Source organism: Grus americana, chromosome 1, assembly GCF_028858705.1.
Source record: "Grus americana isolate bGruAme1 chromosome 1, bGruAme1.mat, whole genome shotgun sequence".
NCBI classification, from domain to species: domain Eukaryota; kingdom Metazoa; phylum Chordata; class Aves; order Gruiformes; family Gruidae; genus Grus; species Grus americana.
The window spans coordinates 26,226,341-26,250,805 of NC_072852.1; the positions used below are offsets into that span (position 1 = coordinate 26,226,341).

The window sequence follows — 24,465 nt, forward strand, 5'->3', positions numbered from 1 at the left end:
TTCCTGGCAGCATGCTAATCGCTAGTGCTAATGTTGTTAATTGAATTGGATTTTTTGAAAATCTAATAAAGCATAAGGACCATAAAATATCTATATTATGGTGTTAGATATTTTTAATACATCCGAATACATAATTATTTTAATTTGCTTTTGAAATTTTATCTTGCAATTAAATGCTTGAAACCTTCCCAGCTTCACATGGGGCATAAATATAAATTGAAAAAATGTTTACTCAGCTTAATAGTAAGAAAATATAACACCTCAGTCTTCTGTGGTGCATGCTCGAGATTATTTGTAGAACCAGCATTTTGAAGGTATGATCATTTAATTTTAATTGCTTCAGGAATACATAGTCCTGAAGGCTAGTTGGTACAAAGAGCCCATGTGTACCTTAAGTGTCTGTAATACAGTTTTGTTGTGTGTTGTGAGTGACCAATGTCCTCATGTAGAAGTGGCTGTGATGCCAGCCTAAACTGGAACATCTGGACTCCTCCAGGTCACTGACTTGAATGTATAAAAAGTCCAAGGATGAGAATCTAGAGTCCAGGTTTTATGGTGCTTGTTCCAGTTTTTCAAACAAGATTCTTTAAATTATTTTTTTCAAATCCAGAAACATCCTTTGCCTCTTGTGAGGCTCTGTCCATTTTGGATTGTTTTTAAAGTCTGTTGTGCACATAGCCTAACCAGGAAAAAAAACCCCAAAACCAAAAAAACCCCAAAATAGAACCCCACACATGGATATATTCTTTACAAATAATAACCTTAAGAGGGGTGTGAATTTTCTTAAGCTCTTCTTTTATTGAGACAACAAGAGTAAACTCTCTTTCTTGACAAGAAGAGCTGCATGAAAATCCCATTGGAAAATACTTTCCTGGCTGGAGTTTTCATTGCAAATTTTGGCATTTATAACTATGAGTTTTCTGTAATTACAACCTTCAAACAGCACAGGATTCAAATTTGTCTGCATATGTTTTCACAAAGGAAAAAACTGTTAGAAATATTTAATGGTCAATAGGGCAAATCCTTTTACTGATTTTTATCATAAAGTTGGCAGAGAAATAAGTATTCCTCAGAGCTAAACGTTGTTAGAGCCTGTTGATGTGTGGTCAAACAGCTTGTTACTTCAGTTATGGCAGAACCTGGTTATAAATTTGAACTTGGCAGGTTAAATTGTCTATTAATTGAGTTGAAACAGAACCAGACAGACCATCATTAAACTAAACTGATCTTTTCTTTAAAAGCAGATAAATATTTCATAAAGAGATAAAAATGAAATAAAACTATGGTTTGGTAGAAAAGGTAAACTGGAGACGTGACAAACCTCAGGTGACCGTGGCTGTGTCATGTCGGTACCTCTCAGCCAGCTAAATGCAGTGCTGCTGACGTGGTTTCTGTAAAGACCATCTGAAGAATGACAGGGAACCAGGGACTGTATCATCACCTGGGGCAGATTCTTCTGTACCCATACACCCATTTCAGTCCATGTGGATGCAGAGGTGATAGCGATGATTAAATTTGGACATCTGCTATGTTGCAAGATACCAATAACTGCTAATGTCTTCCTAGAAGGGACTCTTACTCTGTGTGAAATGTTAGCTGCTCTACAGTACCGCAGCACCAACTGTTCTGCAGTACTTGTGCACAAATTAGTATGAGAGTTTAGTGATGATTAATTTTTTTGTCTTTTTTTTTTTTGTGGCAGCATGTATTTCTGCAATAATATGTAATATAGTTTATTTGTTCTGTAATAATAAAGGATATTTGTTTTGACCCATGTGGACTCTTACCATAGTTACAGCTGTTCCAATAGCTTGTACTACCATTTGGCACTAGACTTGTTATTTACCAACCAGAAGTATTTCTTCATTATTTTACTACCAAGCATTGAAAGGGAAAAAATAACTGACAAACATACTTGGTGTAAACCTGTGCAGTTTAGAATTAGAACAGAGACTGAGTTAATTTTCATATTTCGTGCCTTTTATCAGCAACTCATTTACAAATGTGGTGTGAGCAGGAGGAAAACAGAGATTCACAAGACAAGTTGGCCTGCCTTGTTGAACGACGGGTTTAGGTGGGTTTACAGTACTGCAGTACAAGTTTGAGAAGCCAGTACTGTGCTAAAACTCAAATTGAGATAGTCAGTGAGTAAGGAAGGGGCTGGACATTTAACTTGCATTTTGAAATGCTGCTTGTTTGACATTCCACTTGTAAGAGAAAATACACTTAAAGTTCACCAGTTTTTATTATACCCCCATAGTTTCAGATAAGAGCAGCTTTGTCAAGAAAATACAGAGCCTTTTTTTGCTTTTTTCCCCCCCCGTATTTCTAACTTTCAATTCAGAGGTGAACTACTTGAGGAGATGCCTGTATTAATCATGATTAGACATCTTTTTGCCTTGAAATGGGATAAGAGGGTAAGTTTCTTTCCTGTTCACATCAGGATTGTTACATTTTGAGATTGGTGATGCCACAGTGTCACAACAGAGCAAAGCTGGGCTTTGCAGGAGCAGGTGAACTGTGCAGGGCTCCCAGCGTGGTGGAGCAGATTATGTTGGTCCTGGGGTCCTGTGCCAACCTCTCTGTGTGCCTCTCTAAGCATGAGGTGAATTCTGTTGACCTTGTCTTCTCCAACGTAAATGTACAGCGCTGTGTATGTACTTGAAAGACCTTTGCAAAGGCAAGTGCTTTGAAACGGTGCCTTTTTCTTAACTAGGAGAGGGAGCTTACAGATGAGAGATACCAGTTGCCTAGCGTTATGGGCTATTGGGAGGCATTTGGAGATGAAGGGTGCTGCCTGCTGAACAAACAGCAGGCAAGAGCAGCTGCGTATTTGAGCAGCGTGGAGGGAAGAGAGTAGGTTTGGAGGAGCTAGACAGGAGTTGAGCTGGTGGGAGTGTCCAGGTCTTCTTGTGAACGCTTGGCTTAAATCCACATGTTTGCTGTGCTCACAGTGATGATCTGCTTCCTTTCGCCCCAGCACTTACAGCTGCCTTGAATGCACAGCTATACAGGTACTACTTGGCGCAGTTATCCAGTGACTCAAAGTAACAAGAACTGTCCAGCCGCTTGAGGGAAATTATTCCGGGAAATGCCTTTGACTTACAACAGCAAGGTTGGACAGCGTGGTTATGATGCTGTCAGTTAAAATGTTGGGATTATTTTTTTTCGTACTTCTGCAATAGTCAAGAGCTGCTTGCTTATCCTTTTGGAAAAAGGTACAGTGCTAAGTTTAAAGGTAAATATCTGTTGACAGTAGTCATTTTATGGTTCCAGTATGTTTTAAGCATGAAACATGCTGCCTGGACTTCTGTGATGCGCTTTTCACTGCGTGCTATACTTTTAGGCTCACCTGATGAGGGTGACTACTCTGCCTGTTCTTGGGGATGTACGTCCTGAGTAGTGGTTTTACTAGGTGTCACCGTGTCTGGCCTCATGACCCAAAACTTTTGGAGCAAGCCTTGTTCCATTTATTTTCCTTGTTCCTGTTTTCCCCTTTCCCCGTGTGAAAGTTGCTTCCTCCCTCCAAGTTCTGGAAAGTCATTGATGCCTAGGGCAGTAGAAGAGACTGAAATGTCACCAGAGCTGAAAAGGGCTTTGGAGTGATACTCCCTGGTGAACAGAGGAGGGAATATAGTAATAGAAAGGTTGGTGAAGTGCAATGATGGAAGTGGGTACTAGGAAGCTATTGAAAAGACAGGGACTGATATGACAGTAGATTCAAGGGACTGGGGTTGAGGCTAGAGAGCTGGGAGTGATACTAGGACGGGAATTAAGGGTGCTGCATTTTGACTGAAAAAGATGGGCAGCTGCTGAGATGATATGTGGTCTAGCTGCCATAGTGCTTTTTTTCCCCTTGTCCTTCCCAGCTCCTCTTTTCTCATTGCTTGTTTGCCCAGTTTTTTTCCCCTCTGCTGAAAGTTAATAGGGAATGGGAGAGTCCCTGAGAGCAAGGAAGGAGTAAGTGAGTAAACAGATCCACAAAGCCCAGCCAAACCTCCATGTCTTGTCTGAAACACAGCCCAGCCCCACCGGTGGGGCATGCCTTGGTGCTGTGGTTCAACTGCATTCCTGTTGCCACAAACTGAGTATGAAGTGGATGTCTTGTCAGGCAAATTAATCTCTTTCTTGCCTCATCTTGTTCTTTTGACTAATTAAGCACAGAGACACTGCTGTGTGCACAGGGGCTGTAATGTGGGGTTTATATCTAAGAGCACTTCTTCACTCAAAATGGTGAATGTTTGAGGTGTTTGGAGGCATGCTGAGACAGTTATTGTATCAGCACTGAATTGGTCTATTTTACAAGGAAAAAGGATTTTCTTGACTAAAGAAGCATTTCTGTGGTGTTTAATTTCCTTGGTAGAAAATAAAGAGGGGGTAGAGATATGAAGGGACCTGTGTTTTTAAAATCTTTGTGGAACAGCAAACTTTAGTTTTTAATATAAATCCTATAAAATAAGGGGAGAGAAGAAGGGGGAAGGGAATATTGTAAGCTATGAGAAAATTATGGTCTAATGTCTATCTTTACCTATGTCCTGTTCAGTAATTTACTCTGACCTTGCAATGACCCTTATTCCTTAGAGTTCATTGACTTGAGGTAATTGAGCCTTGGGCAAATAAATCCTAATAATTGTCTGAAGTGTGCATTTGCTCATTTCCAAAGTAATACTTGTTTCCTTATATAAGCAAGAATTAACCGTTAAAGTAAAAATTTAAACTAGATCATTAATATCTCACAGAAGAATCAAGGCTGTGAACAAAGTTCTAACTATTCATAAATAATTCTGTTTAGTTTTTAAAAAAGCAAAGGAGTCAATCAAAAGAACTTGGACACATACCTTAGAAAATTAAAATGTTCATTGCCATCAAAAATCTTTCTGTTTTAATTCAGAAAATTAGTTATAAAGGTTTTGAAAAAGTGGTAACTATTTATAATAAAACTTGGGCTTTGCAAAGGTCACAGGCTTTAAGACATTCTGATAAAATTCTGTGATCTCAGAAACCAAATCTAAAATAATAGAGATATTTGATCATTTTGCTATGGAATGTATTGATTTTGAAGAACTGGATGGCATTCAGTAGCTAACGTTGTAAGTTGGTGGTTTCAGCCCATTTCCTTGTTGACTTGTGACTGCGTCTCTCACAAATTTCTGTGTTGTCAAGCAAGTAAACCAAATTTTAAATCAGAATGACAAATGAACTGTTAATCCCTTCAGGGCAGGGCTGAGGGAGTTGGGGAGGGAGGAAGGGGGGGCAGGGGAAAGTTTGCGCTGCTGGAGTGGATAAACAGAGGATTTCAGTTTTCCGTGCAGCTAGTCTGACTCCATTTAATGAGTGTTGCTACATTTTTGAAAAGTATAGCTGGATTAATCATTAAAATAACCTCATTAGTTTTTAAACTGTAACAAAAATAAAGGGACCCATAGCTTGTAACTTACGGAGGGAGGAAGGACTTTTTATTAGGTTTTGCACAGAAAGAGTCTGGTTCCCATTGGTGATCCAGCGGTGGTGGTCATCTGATGTTTCTCAGGGTGCAGACAGATGTCTGGATGGCTTGTGTCTCAGAAGAACAAGCCTGACACTCTCAGGCTGTTAGCCATTGGGAAATGCTATGCACAACCCTCTTAAAATCTTCTGGCATCTGTTTTACATACCATATAGTCCGATCTTTTAGAGATTCCCGTAAGGTTTCATTCTGCAGCTGCCTTACCCTTGGAATCTCCATCAGCCCCTGCCCTTCCCTCCCAGAGCGCTCCTTGCCTCTCTTGCCATATGGACCATGTTGCCCAAGAAGGTGGTGTGAGCACCAGACAGCAAGTCTGAGGAGGCTGGACTTGCTGATCAGCTACTCTTCACTTGCTCTGACATGAGGGTTTTGGGTTTTTTTGAGTCTGGGGAACCAGAAAAAAAAAGTGGGTTTATGTCTTCTGGGAGAAAAGAAAAACACTTAGGAGGAGAGTGGTAAAGCTTGAAAAAAGTTGTTTATTAAATGAAATACAGAGCACGTGAATGATGATTCATTAATAAGTACACTGATCCTTCAAAGAAAAGCACGTTTGCTCAAAAATGGAAGGATTCCTTGCAGACCAGATTCTCCAAAAGCTGCAACACCCCTTTATGCTCTCACTTCACCATGTTGCAACTTCTGACTCCAGTCCTTAGCCCATGCCTGCCATTGCCATTTGCTGTTCTATACAGAATGCTCTCTTGCTTTCTCGCTGTCTGGAAGTGAGCTTAAGAGGCCACCAGTATTTTGAGTATGTTGTCTGATAGGATATATTTGTTCTGTAGGGATGAATTTAGTAGACTCTGAAGTCTCCTCAGGTTTTCTAGGATGACAGTAGTTAACTAGGAAGCTGTCAGAACAGATGAAATAGGGTCCTAAGCCCAGTAACAGGAGCATCATGCAGCATGCAAACCAAAAGGTTTAAGGGAGGAAAAAGATGAATTAAGCCACTCTTGTGCCTTTCTAGTTCTGGTGAAATTTGGGTTGCTGCAGAACCCTGTCTCAGTTCATGTTTTTGCAAGTTGCTTAGACTCTTGCTTCCAAATCACACTTCCAAACTGCAAACAAAATGATCATACCACGTTTGGTACGAGCAGGATCAAGAGAGCAAGACTGAGGATGTGCCCAGGTCTTTGATTGTCCTCGTGTGTGGGCTAACAGCCCACTGATTTGATAGTTATAGTAGCTGAATGCTGATGAGGCATTCCAAACGTCCAGGGAACTGGTTGAGTCACCATCCCTGGAGGTGTTTAGTGGTGGACTTGGCAGTGCTAGGTTAATGGTTAGACTTAAAAGGTCTTAAAGGTCTTTTCCAACCTAAATGATTTTATGATTCTATAGGTCATTGGCAAAAAATTACCAAACCCAGCTGTGACAGAGCAAAATGCCCCATGTGGTACCACTTCAGGAACATAGTTGGGTATGCACGGCTTTGTAGTATGGCTACCCTTATCTGCCTGGGCTGCTTGGCACCAGAGGGACTCGGTCACTAAGTACCCTAAGTCCTCAAATTTCCATGAGGGCTTCTGCTTTTAGCTCCATTTCTGGCATAATGCTTACTCTAGAGTTTGGAAGGACATCCTCAGAGGACAGTCAAGCGGTTTTTGTGTCTCTGCCAGTAGGATTATTGTGGCTGATAGGACATTGGGTATTCAGTGCAATAGCCAAGGCAATGTGAAAGAGACTACTGCAGGACACTAGAGTTTAACGCTAGTTTTCCTTTGCTAAATGTAATTATAATTTAATATTTCCACTGTCAAAAAACCTCTGAAAAATTCTATGTCCTTGGAAATACTTCAGAGAAGGGCATTTAAAATGGGGACTGGCATAGGAGGAGGAGCAAAATTTTTACAAACTCCTTCCATTTACTGTGTTTTCTGAAGTCCCAGCTTTTCCGTCGTCCTGTTGCCATGTTAATAACAAAAATAGAAGGTTATTTTTCACCAGTTCTTTTCACCTGTTGCCTGAAATGCATAGACAAATTATATTAAGTGATTAATTGCAGAATTGTGTGGCATATTCAAGACAAAAAAATCTCTAGAACTACAGTAAGAGTTTTGTATTACATCTCTGCAAAACCCATAAAATGTTGTGCTTCACGCTTTATATTGTTCCCTGCAGTTGCCCACAATTGCAACAAAAAATCCTATACTTCGCAGGATAGAAAGCCACGAGGGAGAGATTTTATGTTGAGAGGCATTTCATGTGTGTGCCGTTCACCGTTACTCGCTGAACTGAATGGGAATTGTTGGAACAAAGACCTTTTAAACAAATGCAAAGTATCTTAGATTCAGTAATTATGATTTTGTGCTTGCGTTTGCTGTTTTTATTTGTATTTGTATCTAAATGGTTGAGATGATCAAGAAAGAAATGTGTTCCTATAACGTATTTTGTGGTGGTGGTCATTCAGTTAGTTGGGTAGAGCAAATAGAATAGCAAAAAACCTGTCATAATTTAATTAGGATGAATTGATTTTGTAGTTCAGTTGTTAGCCTTAGATAGATATGAAGATCTTCTGGCCATATGCCAGCGCATATATGTTCCATATGTGGACACTGGTATATATGGAGCTTGTATCCTCTTACAGGATGCCACTGCTGTGTGCAGGAATTTTATTCAGGCTAAAAGTTCTGATCCTATTTAGACAGTCCGTACAGATCTTTCTAAAAATAGTTTTAAATTATTTTGATTTTTTTTTTATGCAAATGGGAAAACACCATGTACCTTTTTAGTGCTTTATCAGGTTCTGATAGCCTGTATGCAGGTAGCTATCTGAAAATAGCCATCTGAATTAGCACAAAACCTATTACTTCAATGCTAGTCCCCATTTTTTTGCTTCTTTTTTTCTGTCCTTGACTGTTTACTTGATGGTTATCTGCCTTCTGTGATTGAATTTCATCATCATTGGATTTCCATTCCATATGTTCCATTATCCCACCGCCCTTTTTGTCTTATATATTAATTCCTTGTAGAAGTGGACTACGGTTGTCTGACTTTAACAAGAGCAAGACCTCTCTGGAGGTGGTTATTACTTGTAGTAGCTGAGTATGATCTCATAGTGTCTCTTCACTGGCTATGAGTAAGCAGGTTTCCATGCTGTTGATGTGTGTAGTCTCTGCATCAGAGGTTTCAGGGCAGGATGAGGATGTGGTGTGGTCTCTTAAACCTCTGCCATGTGAAGAGTATTCCAGCAGAACAGGGTCTGGTGACTGCTTAGGGAATATGCTTTATCTCTTTCCTTGGCCCTTCATCCCCCTGTCGTTTCCACATCTCTTTGAAAGTGGTTTTCATAGTAAGGACTTTGTTTCTGTTCCTGCTTCTTTCCTATTTACTCTCTTGCACAAGAAAAGAAGGGGAATGGGATTCTCCTGAACTCCAGAGTTCGTAGTTCCTTTACCTCTTTCTCAGGACTGATGTGCTGGAAAAATACAGTTGTTTAAGCCTCCACAGGCTGCCAGTACTGCAGCTCTGTGCACTGGGAAGCCACGCACACATACCCATCCATTGCTGCGGAAAAACTCCAGGTGCTTCTGCAAGGCTCCAGGTATTAGAGGAGATGCTCCTGTTGGAAAGCTGCTGCTTTACTGAGCTGCTGCCTGCCTTCCTCCCCTGAGGCCAGTGTTGATTAGCAAGCTTAAGGAGGAAGTTGCAAGAGGACCAGCTCCTGCTAATTGACTACATCCATTTGACACTGCAGGGATGCTGAAGTTCAGAATCTTGGCCACATATGCGTCCATGACTTAGTGAGGAGCAGTAAATGTCTACTACAATTATTATTTTATTTTTTATTATTGGCAAATATTTTTACATTGCTTTGCTACTCTCAAATGGCTGTTTTCTACCAGCATTTCAGTTACTCAGCTTCCCTCAAGGAAACAATGTTTTGGCTTTTTCACAACCTTACTGGAGGAAATCCCTCAGGGAAACTCACTGCTGGGTTAGTAACAGGATGAAGGCACCACTTCAAATTTCTGATGACTTTGCACAGTCTGACTAGGGAGAGAATGGTAGTGGTTACCAATTACTTACAAAAGAAAAGGGTTAAGAGTCTGTAGGATATGCCATGTAAAAGGACTCTGGTTCTTGATGTGATTGTGGCTTTGCATCACTGCTTGTAGATTTTTTTATTTTATGATAACCTGTAGGTATCTTTGCAAAACGGTTCACTCCCTTTTGTGCCTTCCCTATCCTACCCTCTCCCTGCCCACCCCTCCCCCCAAACAAACCCCCCCCCCAAAAAAAAACCCAACACAAAGTAAAAAAAACCAAAACAGTAGAAAATATCTCAGCAATGGTTGAGAGTGCTGTGAGGGGGGGTGTGGTGTAGGAGGTAATATCAGTGACCTGCTGGTCCAGTTTTGAGTGTAATGCACAGTGGTGTTCCTCAGTGAGTTAGTCTCCTTTACAAAATGTAGCCACTTAGCCCATTGGAAAAAATATTAAGCCTTGCTTCAAAACCAAGTCCCTGTTTCTGGCAAAAGGCAGAAGTGCGTAAAGGCAGGAAGATGCATTTAGCATTCAGACTCCTGTGGGAATTTAATTGGGGACAAGGAATAAGCATTGAAGCCAGAAATAATTTCTGTGTTTGGAACATGGAAATTAGGGGTAATAAATTTAAATAATGGCTAGAGGTTTCCCCCCCCCCGCCCCAACTTATGTAAGAATAATTTGTTTTGCAAACCATTGCATTCAGAGAGGGGTATAATATTCCCCTTCAACAGCAGGGTGAAACTGAAGCTCCTGTGTGCGGGTTTGGTGTGCCTGCAGTTGCTTGGTTCCTAGAGTGGGCTTTCATGTGTGTAAACGCTTTGTATCTTTTTTTTTTTTTTTTTGTCTTTTGCCTTGTGGACACATGGTGTGCTTTCTCAAGACAGAAGGCTTGATTCTGCAGTGCCCTGATGTGTCCAGATGTAGCTAGAGTCAGGACTGCTCAGTTCCTGGCAGACCCGGAAGTGGTTTATGAGTGAATCTGGCTTAATAGTTTTTTCTATCCCAGGCTATATTCAGTAACTGGAGAAAATCTTGGGTTTGGCTCTTCTGTCTCCATCCGCTACCAGAAACTTTAACTGTATGCTGACAAAAATGAGGAGGTTTCAAACGTTAAGGTTTGTGAAGGAATGAAATGTTACAAGGAGCTGCAAATTAAGAGTTTTCCAGGGCATGCCGGATGTACAGCCCCAGATGTGTCCCTTTCGCTATGATCAGTGAGTTTTGCCTAAGATTTGGATATAGCAGGCTGTCGCAGGCTTGTTATTCAATTAGAGTATTAAACCACTGACGTTTTCTTTGACAGCTGAGAACTCAAATTTGCTTTTCACCTAAACGTTTAGTTCTTCTCCCTCTCAAAAATGTCGGTGTTACCCCTAATATTCTTAAACATTTTTTATATGAATTGAAGAGCTAAAGCACATGGTGTTCTTTTCTCCTTTTGAAGTGAATACTTTGCAAAGGAGATTTCCATCTTTTTTTAAAGAACCCTTTGCATAACTTGCAGGCACTACAGTGGTAGTGGATGCATTGTCTAGAAGCTCATGAATTTACTTTTTAGAGAAAGCATCATTGTTCTTACAAATTTTTTCCTCTCTTGGAGCTTTGGAGGATAAGCATATTTGTTATTGAATGCCTATACTGGAGCTCTGCATGTGCTTATAGTGTTGATTTATAAGGATACACACTGTGGTGTTCAGCTATCATGATGATAAAGATGCAATGTAATGTGATGGAGAATCATAGAATGGTTTGGGTTGGAAGGGACCTTAAAGACCATCTAGTTCCAACCCCCCTGCCATGGGCAGGGACACCCTCCACTAGACCAGGTTGCTCGAAACCTCGTCCAACTTGGTCTTGGACACTTCCTAGTAAACAGGATCTTTTCTTTCAACACCATCTTTATTGAACAGACCTTTGTGGGGGGCAGATATGAATACAGGTTTCTCATGAAAATTCACATGGATATTTTTACATGCATGGTTTTAATTTTGCTGCTTGCGTTGACAAACCTAATTCAAGGAGTTAGATTTGATTAGCAAGTAGAAGTTAAGGCAAGACACTGTTCAGTAGCTGCCAAGGTATCTGTGAATTACTCAGTTCCAGATGGGGTCAATGAAAAAGATGCCATGTAGATGACCATAAAATCCTAACACTTGTGGATTTATTTTCTCTATTTTAAATAATATATCTTACCGACTTTTTAATAGAAAAATAAAATTCACGTACCCTCAGTGCATGTGTTGTGTCTTTTATAGCTGTCCTAAATAGATTCCAGAATTAAATTACTAAATTAGAAGCCTTTTGGCATGCATCCTACTAATGAAATTACATATTTATTCTATTTTATGTTGTGATGGGATTTCTTTGATTTCTAAATAAAATTAAAATCTATGAAGACTGTAACTTTAAGTCTTGTGTACTGAGAACAAGAGGGAGCTCAGTCCATTGACATGTAAGAAAGTTTGGAGTCGATAATGAATGGAACTATACTTCTGCTTTAAATAAAAGATAGGTGGGTTACTTTTAATAGAGAACACCAGTTAAAGCAGTCTTAGTTCCATGCAGCTTTATCCTGCAGTTCAGAAAGCATTCGCTGATGCTACACAGAAGATAGTCCTAATCTTTTTATTTGCAGCAACCAGTTTTTCTTAACCGGCATTACCAAGACCTGTACAGCTTCTTCATTTATACGTTTATAAATAGTTCAAGGGTTAGATCTGGTAATAAAATATTTCAATCCATCGCAATAAATATTTGTACATTAATGCCTGACCTCAAATGCCTAAGTCACTTTGATAAGAACATAGCTTTCAAGAACATTGTTTGCTTCCATCTTGTCAATTTTCTCTTTTTTTTTTTTTCCTTCTGCCTTTTGACTATTAGCATGATTTGGATATGTTGCTTAAATGGATAGAACTGCAAAAGAGATTTCTTTTTTTCCACATATATAAGGGAAAAAGATTGTCCTCTTTGCACCTGTTTTAGCATAATTTGTCTTGATAGCCTTGTACTCTTGGGCAGTAAGGAAATGAATTTATTTTCCCATTGTAATGTTCATATGCTTCATGTTAAGTTAGAAAAAATGTCACATGACTTAAACTTTCTAAAAAGGTTTGCTGCATGAATCTTTCATATTTTGGTTACAAAAATATTTCAGATTCCATGTCTTCAGTCATGTGAAATGTTAATAATATTCTGAGATATCCTTTAATATTGTTGTCTTTTTTTCAAAGTTAACCTGAACATCAAAAATAACTAAGACCATTCTGTTTTCTGCAGTATTTTGGAAGCTTGCTTGTAATATTCTGCGTTGAACTGGCCTGTGGTGTTTGGACCTATGAGCAGGAAATAACGGTGAGTCAGAAAAGGAGGCTGCATTTTTTCAACAGAAGGAAACAAAGATTTCCATTAGCTAGCTGTTTTCTAATTGCTGTAGTGTTTATCTTTGTTCATTATTCTGACAGTCTAATTTCATGTGACTGCCTTTTTTTTTAAACAGAATTCTTCTGGGAAAGTTTGTCTGTCTGGAAGGTCCTCTCTGGGTTTCTCCCCACCCCCTCTGTATTTGAGAGCCAGATCCTGCAGTCCCTGATTTAAGGACTCTATTTTTTTGCTAATTCTTCCTTGGGCAGGTTCTCATTGAAATCAGTGGAAGTTTTGAGGATAAGGTATGGACTTCAGGCTTAAGACAAGTATTTTGAGAGAGGAGATGTGAGAATTTGAAGGGATTTTGCCCAAAAAGTTCTTCATGTTTTGAAGAGCTCTAGTAGAGCGTACTACATTGTGAACAGTGTGCTCTTTCAAGAGAGGGTTTGTTGTCTGCCGAAATCTTCACACTGCCTCCACGAGCTATAAAATGCTAGTTTTAAGCAAACCATGTCTTAGCTATAAAAAACTATTCTGTAAACTTATGAAGAGGTTTTATCTCTGTCTAGTTTTTATGGCTGTACCAACCTTTAATTTTCAAACTGAAGACTTGTAACCATCATGCAAGAAAATGGGTAAGTGTTGAGCAGAAATTAAACTGAAATGTTATTCTGCTGGCTGCTACATCCTTATGTCTTGTACTCAGTCTGGTACATTTTTATGAATAGAGGGACAAATATTTTCTCTGAGCTGTCAAGATATGCCCAATATACTAGTCTTTCCAACAGTGAGTAGCAATTACATTGCAGTAAGATGGGAGGGAGCCTTCTTGATATTTACACGCTACTGGGACCAAAGGAATTTCTGGCAGTTTTAAGTCTGAAGTTACGTGGCAGCACTTTGCATCAGCATTCATTCTCTTGCAGTATAGATTCCAGAGGGGTATTCTAATATAACAGCGATTAAGGCTATCCCTTTACTTCAAATGTCAGGTTATGTTGATGCATTTTAAAATTGGGAATGCAGACAAGAGGCATGCTTCATCCTATGGGCACAGCTGCCCTCTGTGGGGGTTTTGCCAGTGATGACAGTTCTAACTAACTTTCATCTTTCCACAGAAATCATGTCAGTTGAAGCTGCTTGAAATAACATAGCCTTCAGTGCACTGGTACATGCCTTCTCCAGCCTTCTCTATTTAGTTAGAGAACCTGAAGTTACGGTGTGTTTTAGTGTGACCCCCAAGCTTTCAGTTACCTCCTATGCTACTGAAACCCAAACCAGGGACAGTTTGATAGAAGCTGGCATTACCCTACCGTACGTTAAGGCACTGGTGCTGCTGCTTCCCTCCAGAAAAAAACATCAATGTGCCTATACCCCTTTGCCAAAAGAAGCAGCACTGAGCTCCATGCCTGTGCCTTCTGCAGTGGGTCACAGTGAACCCAGATACCCCGTGCTCCTCCAGTTCTTCCTCTTTCTTCCAGGAGTTCGAGTGTATGAATGTGAGCATGCAAAGAGAACAGAAAAAAATCTCTTCAGCAACCACTTTTCTTTTTTTGTCTCTTTTCTTCTCTCCCTTTATATATATATTATTTTTTATTCCTCATCCCCTGAAATACTGGTTTTTTGTTTTCTCTTTCCATGTTATTTCCTTTGTTGTAGCACTCCTGCTCTTCATGTGATGAGGTGGGCCAGACTCAGGTTTCTAGCTGCTGAGACCCACAGGGAGTGTGGCAGTCTGGAAGAGCACAGTTGTTTTTCAGTGGTTCTTTCGTACCTGTGCAGGTCATTTCCCTAGAGCATGCCTCCTCCTATTCTACTTGATAAAGATAAGACGACTCCCTCTTATACCCATGAGGGTGACTTGATGTCATCATGATTTCAGCATAGCATGAAATCACACAAGCCCCTGGTGGTTTTCAAAGAATCAGTTGGCATTAGTGTAGGTGGGTGGGTGATGTTGTGAAAAATGTCACCGAGGCATAACCACCTCTGCTGATCCACTATGGACTCTCCTTGATGTGTGGACAAGTTGCTGTAACAGTCCTTGTATAAACAATTTTCCTTCCAGCTCATGATAGCTCTCAGCATGAAGTGTGCCTCATGACTAATTTATTCCACCCACAAGATCGAAAAGCCAGTGTGGGTTCTCAGCTTACTTGGGCATCAGTCAAGCCTTGAGACTCATTAGAAAAAAAATAATAATAAAGTAGATCTCAATGGCAAACCGAGCTTTACAGAACTTATGCTAAAATCAAACCAGCATCTCTAGTTGTTGTCTGTCTACATGCTACACAGAAGTGTTGGTGTATAGTCAAATAAATACATATCAAGGTCATGTATTATTGTGCACTGCTACATGTGTGAGCTGATGGGAAGTTATTTAGTAGATACATTGATGGCCTTTGTTTGACACATTGGCATTCTTGGGGCAGTCAAACACACAGATTCCAATATCCCTCCTTAGTTACAGAATTCAAGTTGCCTTCCTACAGCGAGGTTTAGGTTTTTTTGACTTGCTTTTAATTTCCTTCTCTCACTTTTTGATATTTTTTTCCTGCTTTCCATTGTTTTCATAAAAGTTGGACGCCTTGTGTTACGTGCGTAACCTTGGACTGTATTCAACTCAAGATAATAAAAAAATAGTCTAGCAAATATGACCTTAATTGCAGCAATAGCAAATATTATCCAAAGAAAGCAGAGTACTAACTTCCAATGCAGTAGAAAGAGAAATGCATTAGTACAAACCCAAATTATTTTATTACAGTGACCAGTGTAAATGTTTGCGGTAGAAATATTCTGTGATAATGTTTTTGTAAGTATTTTTAGTATTCTACTGCTAACATATTTTTCATGTGGACAATTGTGAGTTCAGTGCTTTATAGCTTAAGAAATAAAAATGCTGATAAGTGAAAGGTGTGTTAAATTTCTGGGATATTATTAATATATTCATATTCATGAAGCTTTACCAGGTCATCAAAATTGTAGTATAACTTAGCAGCAATAATGAATTATTATCAGATGTTCTTATTTGGATTACAGGGTCAGGCAGGCAGTGATTGTCCCTATATTTTTGTAGAGCATCTAGCACGACAAAGACCAGGATCCTTGGGAAGTATTGTGATTGTTTTGTTTTGGTTTTGGTTTTTTGTTTTTTTTTTTCTTAGATAACATTTATTGCTATTTGCAGATTGCACTTACTGTTCACTTCAAATTGAATGGGATAGCTAATTCACAGCTGCTAGAGTAGCTGGGCTCACCCACCCTCCAAATGAAAGCTGATACGGCAATTGTGATTTCTTTCACCATGACTATTAAGGCTAATGGGAACAAGGCAAAACTCAGCATGAATGGTATTTGTGCCTAGAAGGGCAACTGCAAAGTCTTCAGCTGCTTGTTTTAGTTTGGCACACTGAAATTTGTGCTGCTGAGCAGAAATTAGTTTCTAATCTTGACTCAACTGCGTTGTATGCCAGGTGCCATAGCACTCGCTTCTATTGTTTCTAACAGCAGCAGCTCCTCGCTTCTGAGTAGTCAGATTTGAAAGAAAAGTACTTCCAGAATCCTTCTTTCAGAAGACAAGATTTACAAGGCTGTGAGTGTGTGTGAAGAAGAAAGTTCACGGGGCCTTATTGTCTAAACTTTCTTGTTACCATTCTTGAGCAAGATACTGCAATCGACAACGTTCACAATACCTGTGATACCTGCAAGCAGGACTCCAGGCAAAGCCAGAAAGCCTCTGAAAAGGCTCTCAGGGTAGAATTCATCTCAATTAATTTCATATAGTTAGAAGTTAGATGTTTAAACCTAGATTTGTCACCTTGGACTGTGAAGTGGATTTGAGACTTCAGGGAATGATTCATCTTCTCTGTTTAAAATACTTATCTTGAGATGAATTGCCTTGTATGGCTGCCTGTTTCTTTCTGTTGGCTAAGACGACACCAGAGGGATACCTAAACTGAGGCAGACAAATGCCATCCCTGATGGCTTGGATGGAGCTTGGTTCAAGTTTTATGCTAGATAAAAAATATCTTGTAATGATATAATCAAATTGTACCCAACTATCTCTGAATCTGTCCAAAATGCAGCTCATTTTCCAGTGTACATTAACTTGTAAGCAAAGGATACAAAAACCTTCTTCCTGATGTTTTTATAAAGACTCCTAAAGGTTCAATACCATAAAAATTGAAGCACTTGTTTCCCTGTTTTACTTGAATACAAAGTTATTTTTGTCATTGCACTGGAAAGATCTTAGAATAGGTGGAAGTTCTGGTTTTGGAGCCATAAGCCAACTGATCTGTTTTATCAGTTTTCTGTTGTGTGAATCACTTTTCTTTCCTTGCTCTAGGTTCCAGTGCAGTGGTCCGATATGATCACACTGAAAGCAAGAATGACCAATTATGGCCTACCTAGGTACCAGTGGCTGACGCATGCTTGGAATTTCTTCCAGAGAGAGGTAAGACGACAGTTAATTCATGAGCTGAAGTAATACATGCTCAGTAAATGTTATTTATCTGCTAAAGGAAAAGGTTTATTTAAGTGAATAGGTAAATGCAAGTTAATTTCATGTGAAACCCTGTGTAGTGATCATATCTTTTAATATCACTTGATATCCAACTCTTGAGCTTCCGTAGGCCCTAAAGACACTAAAACACCCCCAAAAATAATGTTACTAAATTCAGTTAAATTGCTAACACTGTCTTCTCCTTTGCCAGTAAGGTTAAGACACCAGCACCCTTTAGAATTGTAACATTTAAGAATATGATGTATATAAAATAAAAAATCTGCAGGTCAAGTAAAATGAACTTTTCTATATGCTGTTTTTATATTAACCTGTGCTCCCCTTTCTGTGTGCTGTAATAGTTTCCTTTCATGGAGCTGTCATGGTTAAGATATGTGTTTAGCCGGAACTGAGTAGGAAAGGAAATTTCCAAAAAGATGCCAACACTGTCTCTTTGGCTGAAGTTGGTGAAAATGATCAGGAGTTTTATTTCCTTTGACCGGGGTGGGTGGAGGAAACAAACCAAAAAGCTGCCTTGTGTATTCACAGCTTTGCCCTCTGGCCCACTAAAATTCAGAACTGTTTTTAAAGAATGAACTATTATGTTACAAAAACATGAAATTGCCCAAGGTAAAACCCATTAACTCCAAATATGACTCACGTGCAGGAAGAGAACTCTTTAAATGCCTGTCATTGTGCTGCCCTTGTTGAAATGTTGAAATCTATCATTGTTGCACAGGTTTCCTGTTTATTTAAACATTTCCTGGCAGCACTTGGTTAGTCTGTATTTATACTAAAACCTGAAAGAAAGAGTGACGACTACATGAGGTTAAACACCCCCCCACGCTCCCCAGTCCCCTGCAAGTGCTCTGTGAAACTAATTCTCCATGGGCAGGCAGTGTTTGTGTCTGTTCTGTACCTGAGATAATGTAATCAAATGGTCTCTGTTTCCCTGAATAGAGCTGATGCTGTATTCTGGTTTAAACGCATAGGTTGATTAAATTAAAAGCTATCTCTTATCCTCCTGGTTGTTATAGTGTCATGATAATGGCTGGTTTTAATATGAATATTAGTAATAAAACTTCAACTATGCCTTAACTCTTCCAGGGCTGAAAAAGTTCCTTTTAGAAGTTAGATTTCCTATATTCCATCTCTGACCAGAGGAATAATTTGGGGAAAGTTTGAAGTGAACTGAGAAGGCTCTTTTACAGCTCCTAGTTAATTGGTGGGCTCTCATTTTTATTCTGTCTACTCATAACTCAGACGGTAGATGTGTGAACCTGGTATGTGCTTTATGCCTGAATGAGCACTATGCTTGGGGCCCTTCTTCAGTCAGCATTACAATTTTTTTTCCTAAATTAAAAAAAACCCCAGTAATTACAATGTTGTTCCCAGAGATTCAGCCCTGATTGGCTTTCTGCTCTTTCTTCTGTATCTTTTAACATCTGAGAGAGTTGGGAAATGTATTTTCCACACAACCCCCTTGCTGGTCTAATATAAGAGTTGTGACTATGCTAAGGCAGATGGGTAGGATCAATTGAAGTCAGGAAGGAAGAACTGGGAGGGAAGAAAAGATTTGAGAGTAAGAAAAGGATATTTAATGAACTTGTCTTTGCAATTAAAATGAGGAGCCAAAGCTTGAGCTTTCCTTAGAAAGCCCAGTGTTGGGAGGATTTTGACTGACTGATGAACTGATAAAAACAGAAGCATTAAAGCTGCGGTGAAAAAGGGAGAAGTGAGATTTATAAGAGGACTAGTGAAGTCAAGGTATAGTATGTACCAGCGTGGTGTCAGGGCACTGATCTGCTTGATTGTGACTGAGCAGCGGCATAGAGACAGGACTCTGGCTCTGAAGCAGGTAAGAGCGGGCAAATATTCCCATGCCTGTGGGTCAAAGGAACCAGGTAATGAATTACAAACACCGAGGCTGGTACTGGAGAACAACCAAACAGAAAAAAAGCAGCATCTTGTTCCTGCAGCAAGGCTTTTTTTTTTCCAGTTGTATCAAGTCCCCATCCAGTGCCGAAGAAAATCTAACGTAGCTGTTTCAGCCCTTTTTTATGTGAAAGCAGCTAGGAATGTGGCAGGCTAGTCATTTGGCTTTAAATCTCTTGGTGTGCTTTGCAGAGGAGAAGACAGGTTGTTAGTCCTGGTGGTTTTTATAGCCAATTATGGCTCATCTGCTTTGCAGCCCTACTTCCTGCTTTTATGGTTGATTCTGTTGCAGTGTTTATTTTAGTGTAATACCCCCTCATTCCATTTTCCTTTTTTCCTTTCAGCGGTTGTGATTTCTATACCTTTTTGCTCACTTTTTTCTTTTTCTTTTTTCTGTATTTGGATAAATCCATACTTTTTCTCATCTGGTTTTCAACAGTTGTGTCCATAGTTGTAGCCTTGCAGGAGTACTCCTCAGTAATGAGACCTTAATCATCATTTCCTACTACTTCCTTCAGCCACAGGTATAGTTGTTCATTAGTCACCCTTTTGACGTGAAATTAGTTCCCTGTAGTAAGGATAGCAGAATTACAGAGTAGGACAATTTCTGTGAAGGGTCCTTTGAGGGAGCAGTTGGGATTTAAAGGGCAGAGCAGTATCATTTGCTGTTTTTGAGGTGTTCATTGGTCACTACATTACATTTTTCACATTGCTTTTATGTCAAAGTACAGCAGAAGAAAATAATGTAGAAGCTCTTGTAGATGTTTTAAGTCCTATGTAAATATTTTGAAAGTTGTTAATAGGAATTTATTTAGCTTGTTTGACTGTTATGGTTTAACCTGGCAGGCAGCTAAACCAACCACACAGCCCTTCACTCACTCCTCCCCGCAGTGGGATGGGGGAGACAATCAAAAAAATTAAAACTTGCAGGTTGAGATAAAAACAGTTTAATAGGACAGAAAAGGAAGAGAATAATCATGATAAAAGAATATACAAAACATGTGATGCACAGCATAATTTCTCACCACCTGCTGACAAATGCCCAGCTAGTTCCTGAGCCACAACCCTCCCTGGCCAACCCCCCCAGCTTATATACTGAGCATGACGTGATATGGTCCTTTTGGCCAGTTTGGGTCAGCTGCTCCGGCTCCCAGCTTCTTGTGCACCTCCTGCAGAAGGCTCATGCCTCCCTGCTGGCAGGGCCTGGGAAGCTGAGAAGCCCTGGATTTAATTGTAAACACTGCTTAGCAACAACTAAAACATTAGCGTGTTACCAACGTTATTTTCACACTAAATCCAAAATGCAGCACTATACCAGCTACTAGGAAGAAAATTAACTGTATCCCAGCCGAAACCAGGACAATGACATACTTTCATGAAGAGGTAGCATCATCATTGCTGATCTTGGCTAATCCTTCCTTTGCAGTTTAAATGTTGTGGGGTGGTGTACTTCACAGACTGGCTGGAAATGACAGAGATGGACTGGCCGCCTGACTCGTGTTGTGTCAGAGAGTTCCCAGGATGCTCTAAGCAGGCACATCATGAGGATCTCAGTGACCTTTATCAGGAGGTAAGAAGAAAAATGTGGATATTTCAGAAGGCTTTGTACATTCTTCCTGATCCAGTCATTTTCCAAACTCATCACTTGCAGTGCAGCAGACAGCTTTGTAAAGTAATTGTGTTTATGGAAAGTATTTGTGTTTATTTATGTTTATTATTTATTAATGCTGAGGGCGGGGGAGGAAGAAAGAAAGAAAGAACCCAGCCACTGGAACCTGGAAGTGAGATAACTTAGTAACGATGCAGTTAACATCTGAGATATGTTTTTGATTTATATTGGTTAGGTTGGAGTTGAAATTTGCTCCAGTAAAAAAAATAAAAAATTAGTTCAGGTGTAATGTCAAGTCTCCAGCTTGCCAAACTAAGAGAAATTCTACTCACTCCATGGTAATGAGGGCTCTAGTGGTATGTACAGTGAAAGATGCTTTTGAGAAGTCCTTTGGAAAATGAGAGCTCTCTTATTAACAGAGCTCATGCAAGGAGGCATGCAATTCAGTTGCTCTGCTGTGTGCATGCATAGAAACTGTGAAAATGCTCTTTCTTTCTAACTCTACTACATTACAGTAGGATTATTATTTTAAAAGAATAAAAAAAGCCTTAAAACCAGGAGACGACCTATTTGAACTCAAAAGGTGGGTAACAAAGAGAAAAGATCATGGTAGCCAATCGTTACTGTTCTTAGGGTGAAAATTATAAAAACGTAAACATATTCTCTACTAAAACTTTTCAACTGTTCTCACAAAAACGTTGTCTAAAGTCACCTTTGTCTGGAGACTGCTTTGCTACCTCCCTTTTTTTTTTTTCTTTTCATGCTAACAGACCTCTGAAGACCTTTAATTGTACATTCAGTAATATCAGAATGACCAACAGTCCAGGTAGTCCATTAGCAACAAAAAGCATGTCTCAATCAAGTAGCTGGGAGGATCTGAGAAGAGGTGCATTCTTCCTTTGCTTGCTTTAAGAGAAATATAGGGTGCATGGGAAGGGCCTGAGAAGCATGCTTTCAGATGCTCTAGTATGAACATTTCTCTAGTGGACAGTACAACTCTGCATTATGGAAAAGCACCCAAAGAACCATTTTATCTTGTCCCAGTCTCTTACCGCTGTTCAAGACTCTTTGTTACAAGAATCTATTATGCGGCTCTTGTTCAGGGGCTGTCGAGAGAAACCTCTGAAGCAGGGGAGATTCACTATATAAACAAGCCAAGATGAATATTAGCTATTGCCAGGAAACAATCAAATTTGGGGGAAATGGCATGACTGATGTGATTTGCTAGATTTGTATGGCATTGATTCTATGAGCAGAAATTAATATAATCTGTTTTGGACTTTCAGACATCTGTCCTAGGCCTTGTGTGCTTCCACTAGGAAGAGAGAAGGTAGAGCTGCCAAAAGGCAGGTGCCTCCGAAGGACGGTTTGTGCTAGGGAACCTTAAAGACAGGAGCAGAGCCTGTTTTCTTTCCACCAGCTACTTGTAGAGCCTCTCCTGCCTTACAGCAGGGCTTGCAGCACTGGTTGTGCTTTAGAAGCGTCAGTCTCTGAATGGGAAAGCCATTCAGGCTTCTTCTAGGGCCTGCCAATCTCTCACACATTCTTGAAGAAGAACAAACTGTGACTCACTCTGCAGTAATGGTTGTTTTTTCTAATACTGTTGCCAATATTGATACCATACAGCCCAACTCTGCCATAGAAAACCCTCAAGGAGTGTAGATATATGAAAGCTGCAGAATGTTCATTTGCCCTGAGTGTTCTTCCTGCTTATGTGAAAAAGCAAGAGTATGTAAACAGTGTTACTCAATAAAAAAATAAAACTAATTTTTGAGCTGAGGAAGCTCAAAAATTTCTGAGAAGGAGTACTAGTCACTGGACTGTCTTTCTGAAACTGCAAGATTTTTCTCATCTCACCTCTTCCGCTAACATTGCATTCCCACAGCTGTATTCCAGGAAAGCGGTTCTCTGTGCACTCCGTATGTTCAGGTTCTTTTGGTTCTACTTAGAGAAAATTAATAGCCAAAGATAATGATGATGTAGAACATAAGGGCTCTGTTGAGACCCACTTGATAAAAAGAAAGACTGCCTGGCTTTTTTTCTAAAAGAAACCTGAAGGGCACATTTCTGTTTCTTCCCCTACCATTCTCTAGACCATTCTAGATGGATTCAGCTCTTAGCAAAAATTTATTTTTGGTTGTCTACTGCAGAATCTGTTCCAAAAAGGGACAGGTTGTTTTTTGTTTTACCAGCCACAAAAATACTCTGTTGCTTTTTAAGATGTGTACAGTATTCAGTTGGCAAAACATTGTTTTCCATGGTGCTTGCCTGTGGGTTGTCTCACAGGCTTGTACAGTATACTTGCTAACATGTTTATCAGTGTCATGCAAAACCAGCTTACACTTGTGAGGCTAATCTGTCTGACTTCTGCTTTGGAGAACTCAAGGTGAAAAGCTTTTTTAGAAAGTGATTCAAAATGAACTTGCATATTCTAGTGGTTTGAGAGGGAGCCACGCTAGCCTAAAATTGACTTACATAAATGCTTTGCAAGTCTGTTCTGATACTTCAGAAAAATTCTTTGTACTACTTCAGAAAAATGAAGTTTGGTTTGACTGGGATTGATAAAATTGTTTTGTTGTAGCTGTGCTGCAATTTTCTGCTGGGATCTTGGAGCTTTCTGTAGTCTAAGTTGGAATCCTTCGCAATACAATTTTTGTGGAAAGCAAGGTGGCTTGCTTATAGTTCTGCCCAAGAGTATTTTGGTAGGAATCACGTTTCCCCTGCTGGATTTTGAAAGCTATTTTTCAAATGTCTTAGTCTTCTTGGACTGGCTTTATTCTGACAAGCTTCACCTTTGGTGCAGTTCATGGAACAGACTAGCCTTAGGAAGAGCGCAGTTGTGTGGAGGTGCGTCAGATGACGATGTGGCCTCAGAGGTTCATTCTGGTCTGAGGACGAGGGGACCTCTGCCTGTCTTGTGATCAGGAACTGTAGCCTAGATAAAATGATTGGTAGGAGTTGATATCTTCAGAAAAAACAAAATTGCATGTTCAATATTTTTTCTTTTGTTTTCTAGCATAATTTTGAGTATACTCAAAATTTCAGTATACAACAGATCTGTTGAATATGCTGATGGTTTATCTTTTCTACTCTGAGAAGTGCCTTATTTAAGATCTGGTCCTTATTCTATGATATTGCAGTAAATCAGAAGTATATGCTTTGTTTCCATTTTAAGGCTGAAAATATGTAATGGCCTTTGTAGTAAATTTGAATCAGGCTTTTAATCCAAACCTCTGTTGGAGTTTGAAGCTAATTCTTCTGAATGATCGCTGCAAAGTTTTACACTATTTTTGAGTTGTCAACAAGACCTCCCCATTTAGTGACAAACTTTTACTTTTGCCGAGGAAAGTGTATTTATGTACTTTTTAATTGCAGTCTACCAACTATGAATGTGTCACATAAGCAGAAATAAAATGTATGAATGTGAGGATAACAGGGGTGGATGGATATTTCTCATTTTTGAACCTGATTTTGAATGTGTACTAGAGCAGAACTGTAAGAACCTCATTAAAGGGAGGGAGGCAGTCTATCTAGATTGGGCATAATTTGTCTCAGTTATGT

General features: G+C 39.6%; 1 protein-coding gene across 4 annotated transcripts in view; it reads left to right on the top strand.

Annotated features, from left to right (window-relative positions):
* The window catches only part of TSPAN12 (tetraspanin 12), a 47,255-nt gene that overhangs the window by 17,903 nt on the left and 4,887 nt on the right, over positions 1 to 24,465 (top strand). For all 4 annotated transcript variants that reach the window (XM_054813370.1, XM_054813368.1, XM_054813371.1 and 1 more), the window contains 3 exons: positions 12,776 to 12,850; positions 17,208 to 17,315; positions 20,722 to 20,865. In XM_054813370.1, coding sequence (XP_054669345.1) covers positions 12,776 to 12,850; positions 17,208 to 17,315; positions 20,722 to 20,865 — 327 coding nt within the window. The remainder of the gene's footprint in view (positions 1 to 12,775; positions 12,851 to 17,207; positions 17,316 to 20,721; positions 20,866 to 24,465) is intronic.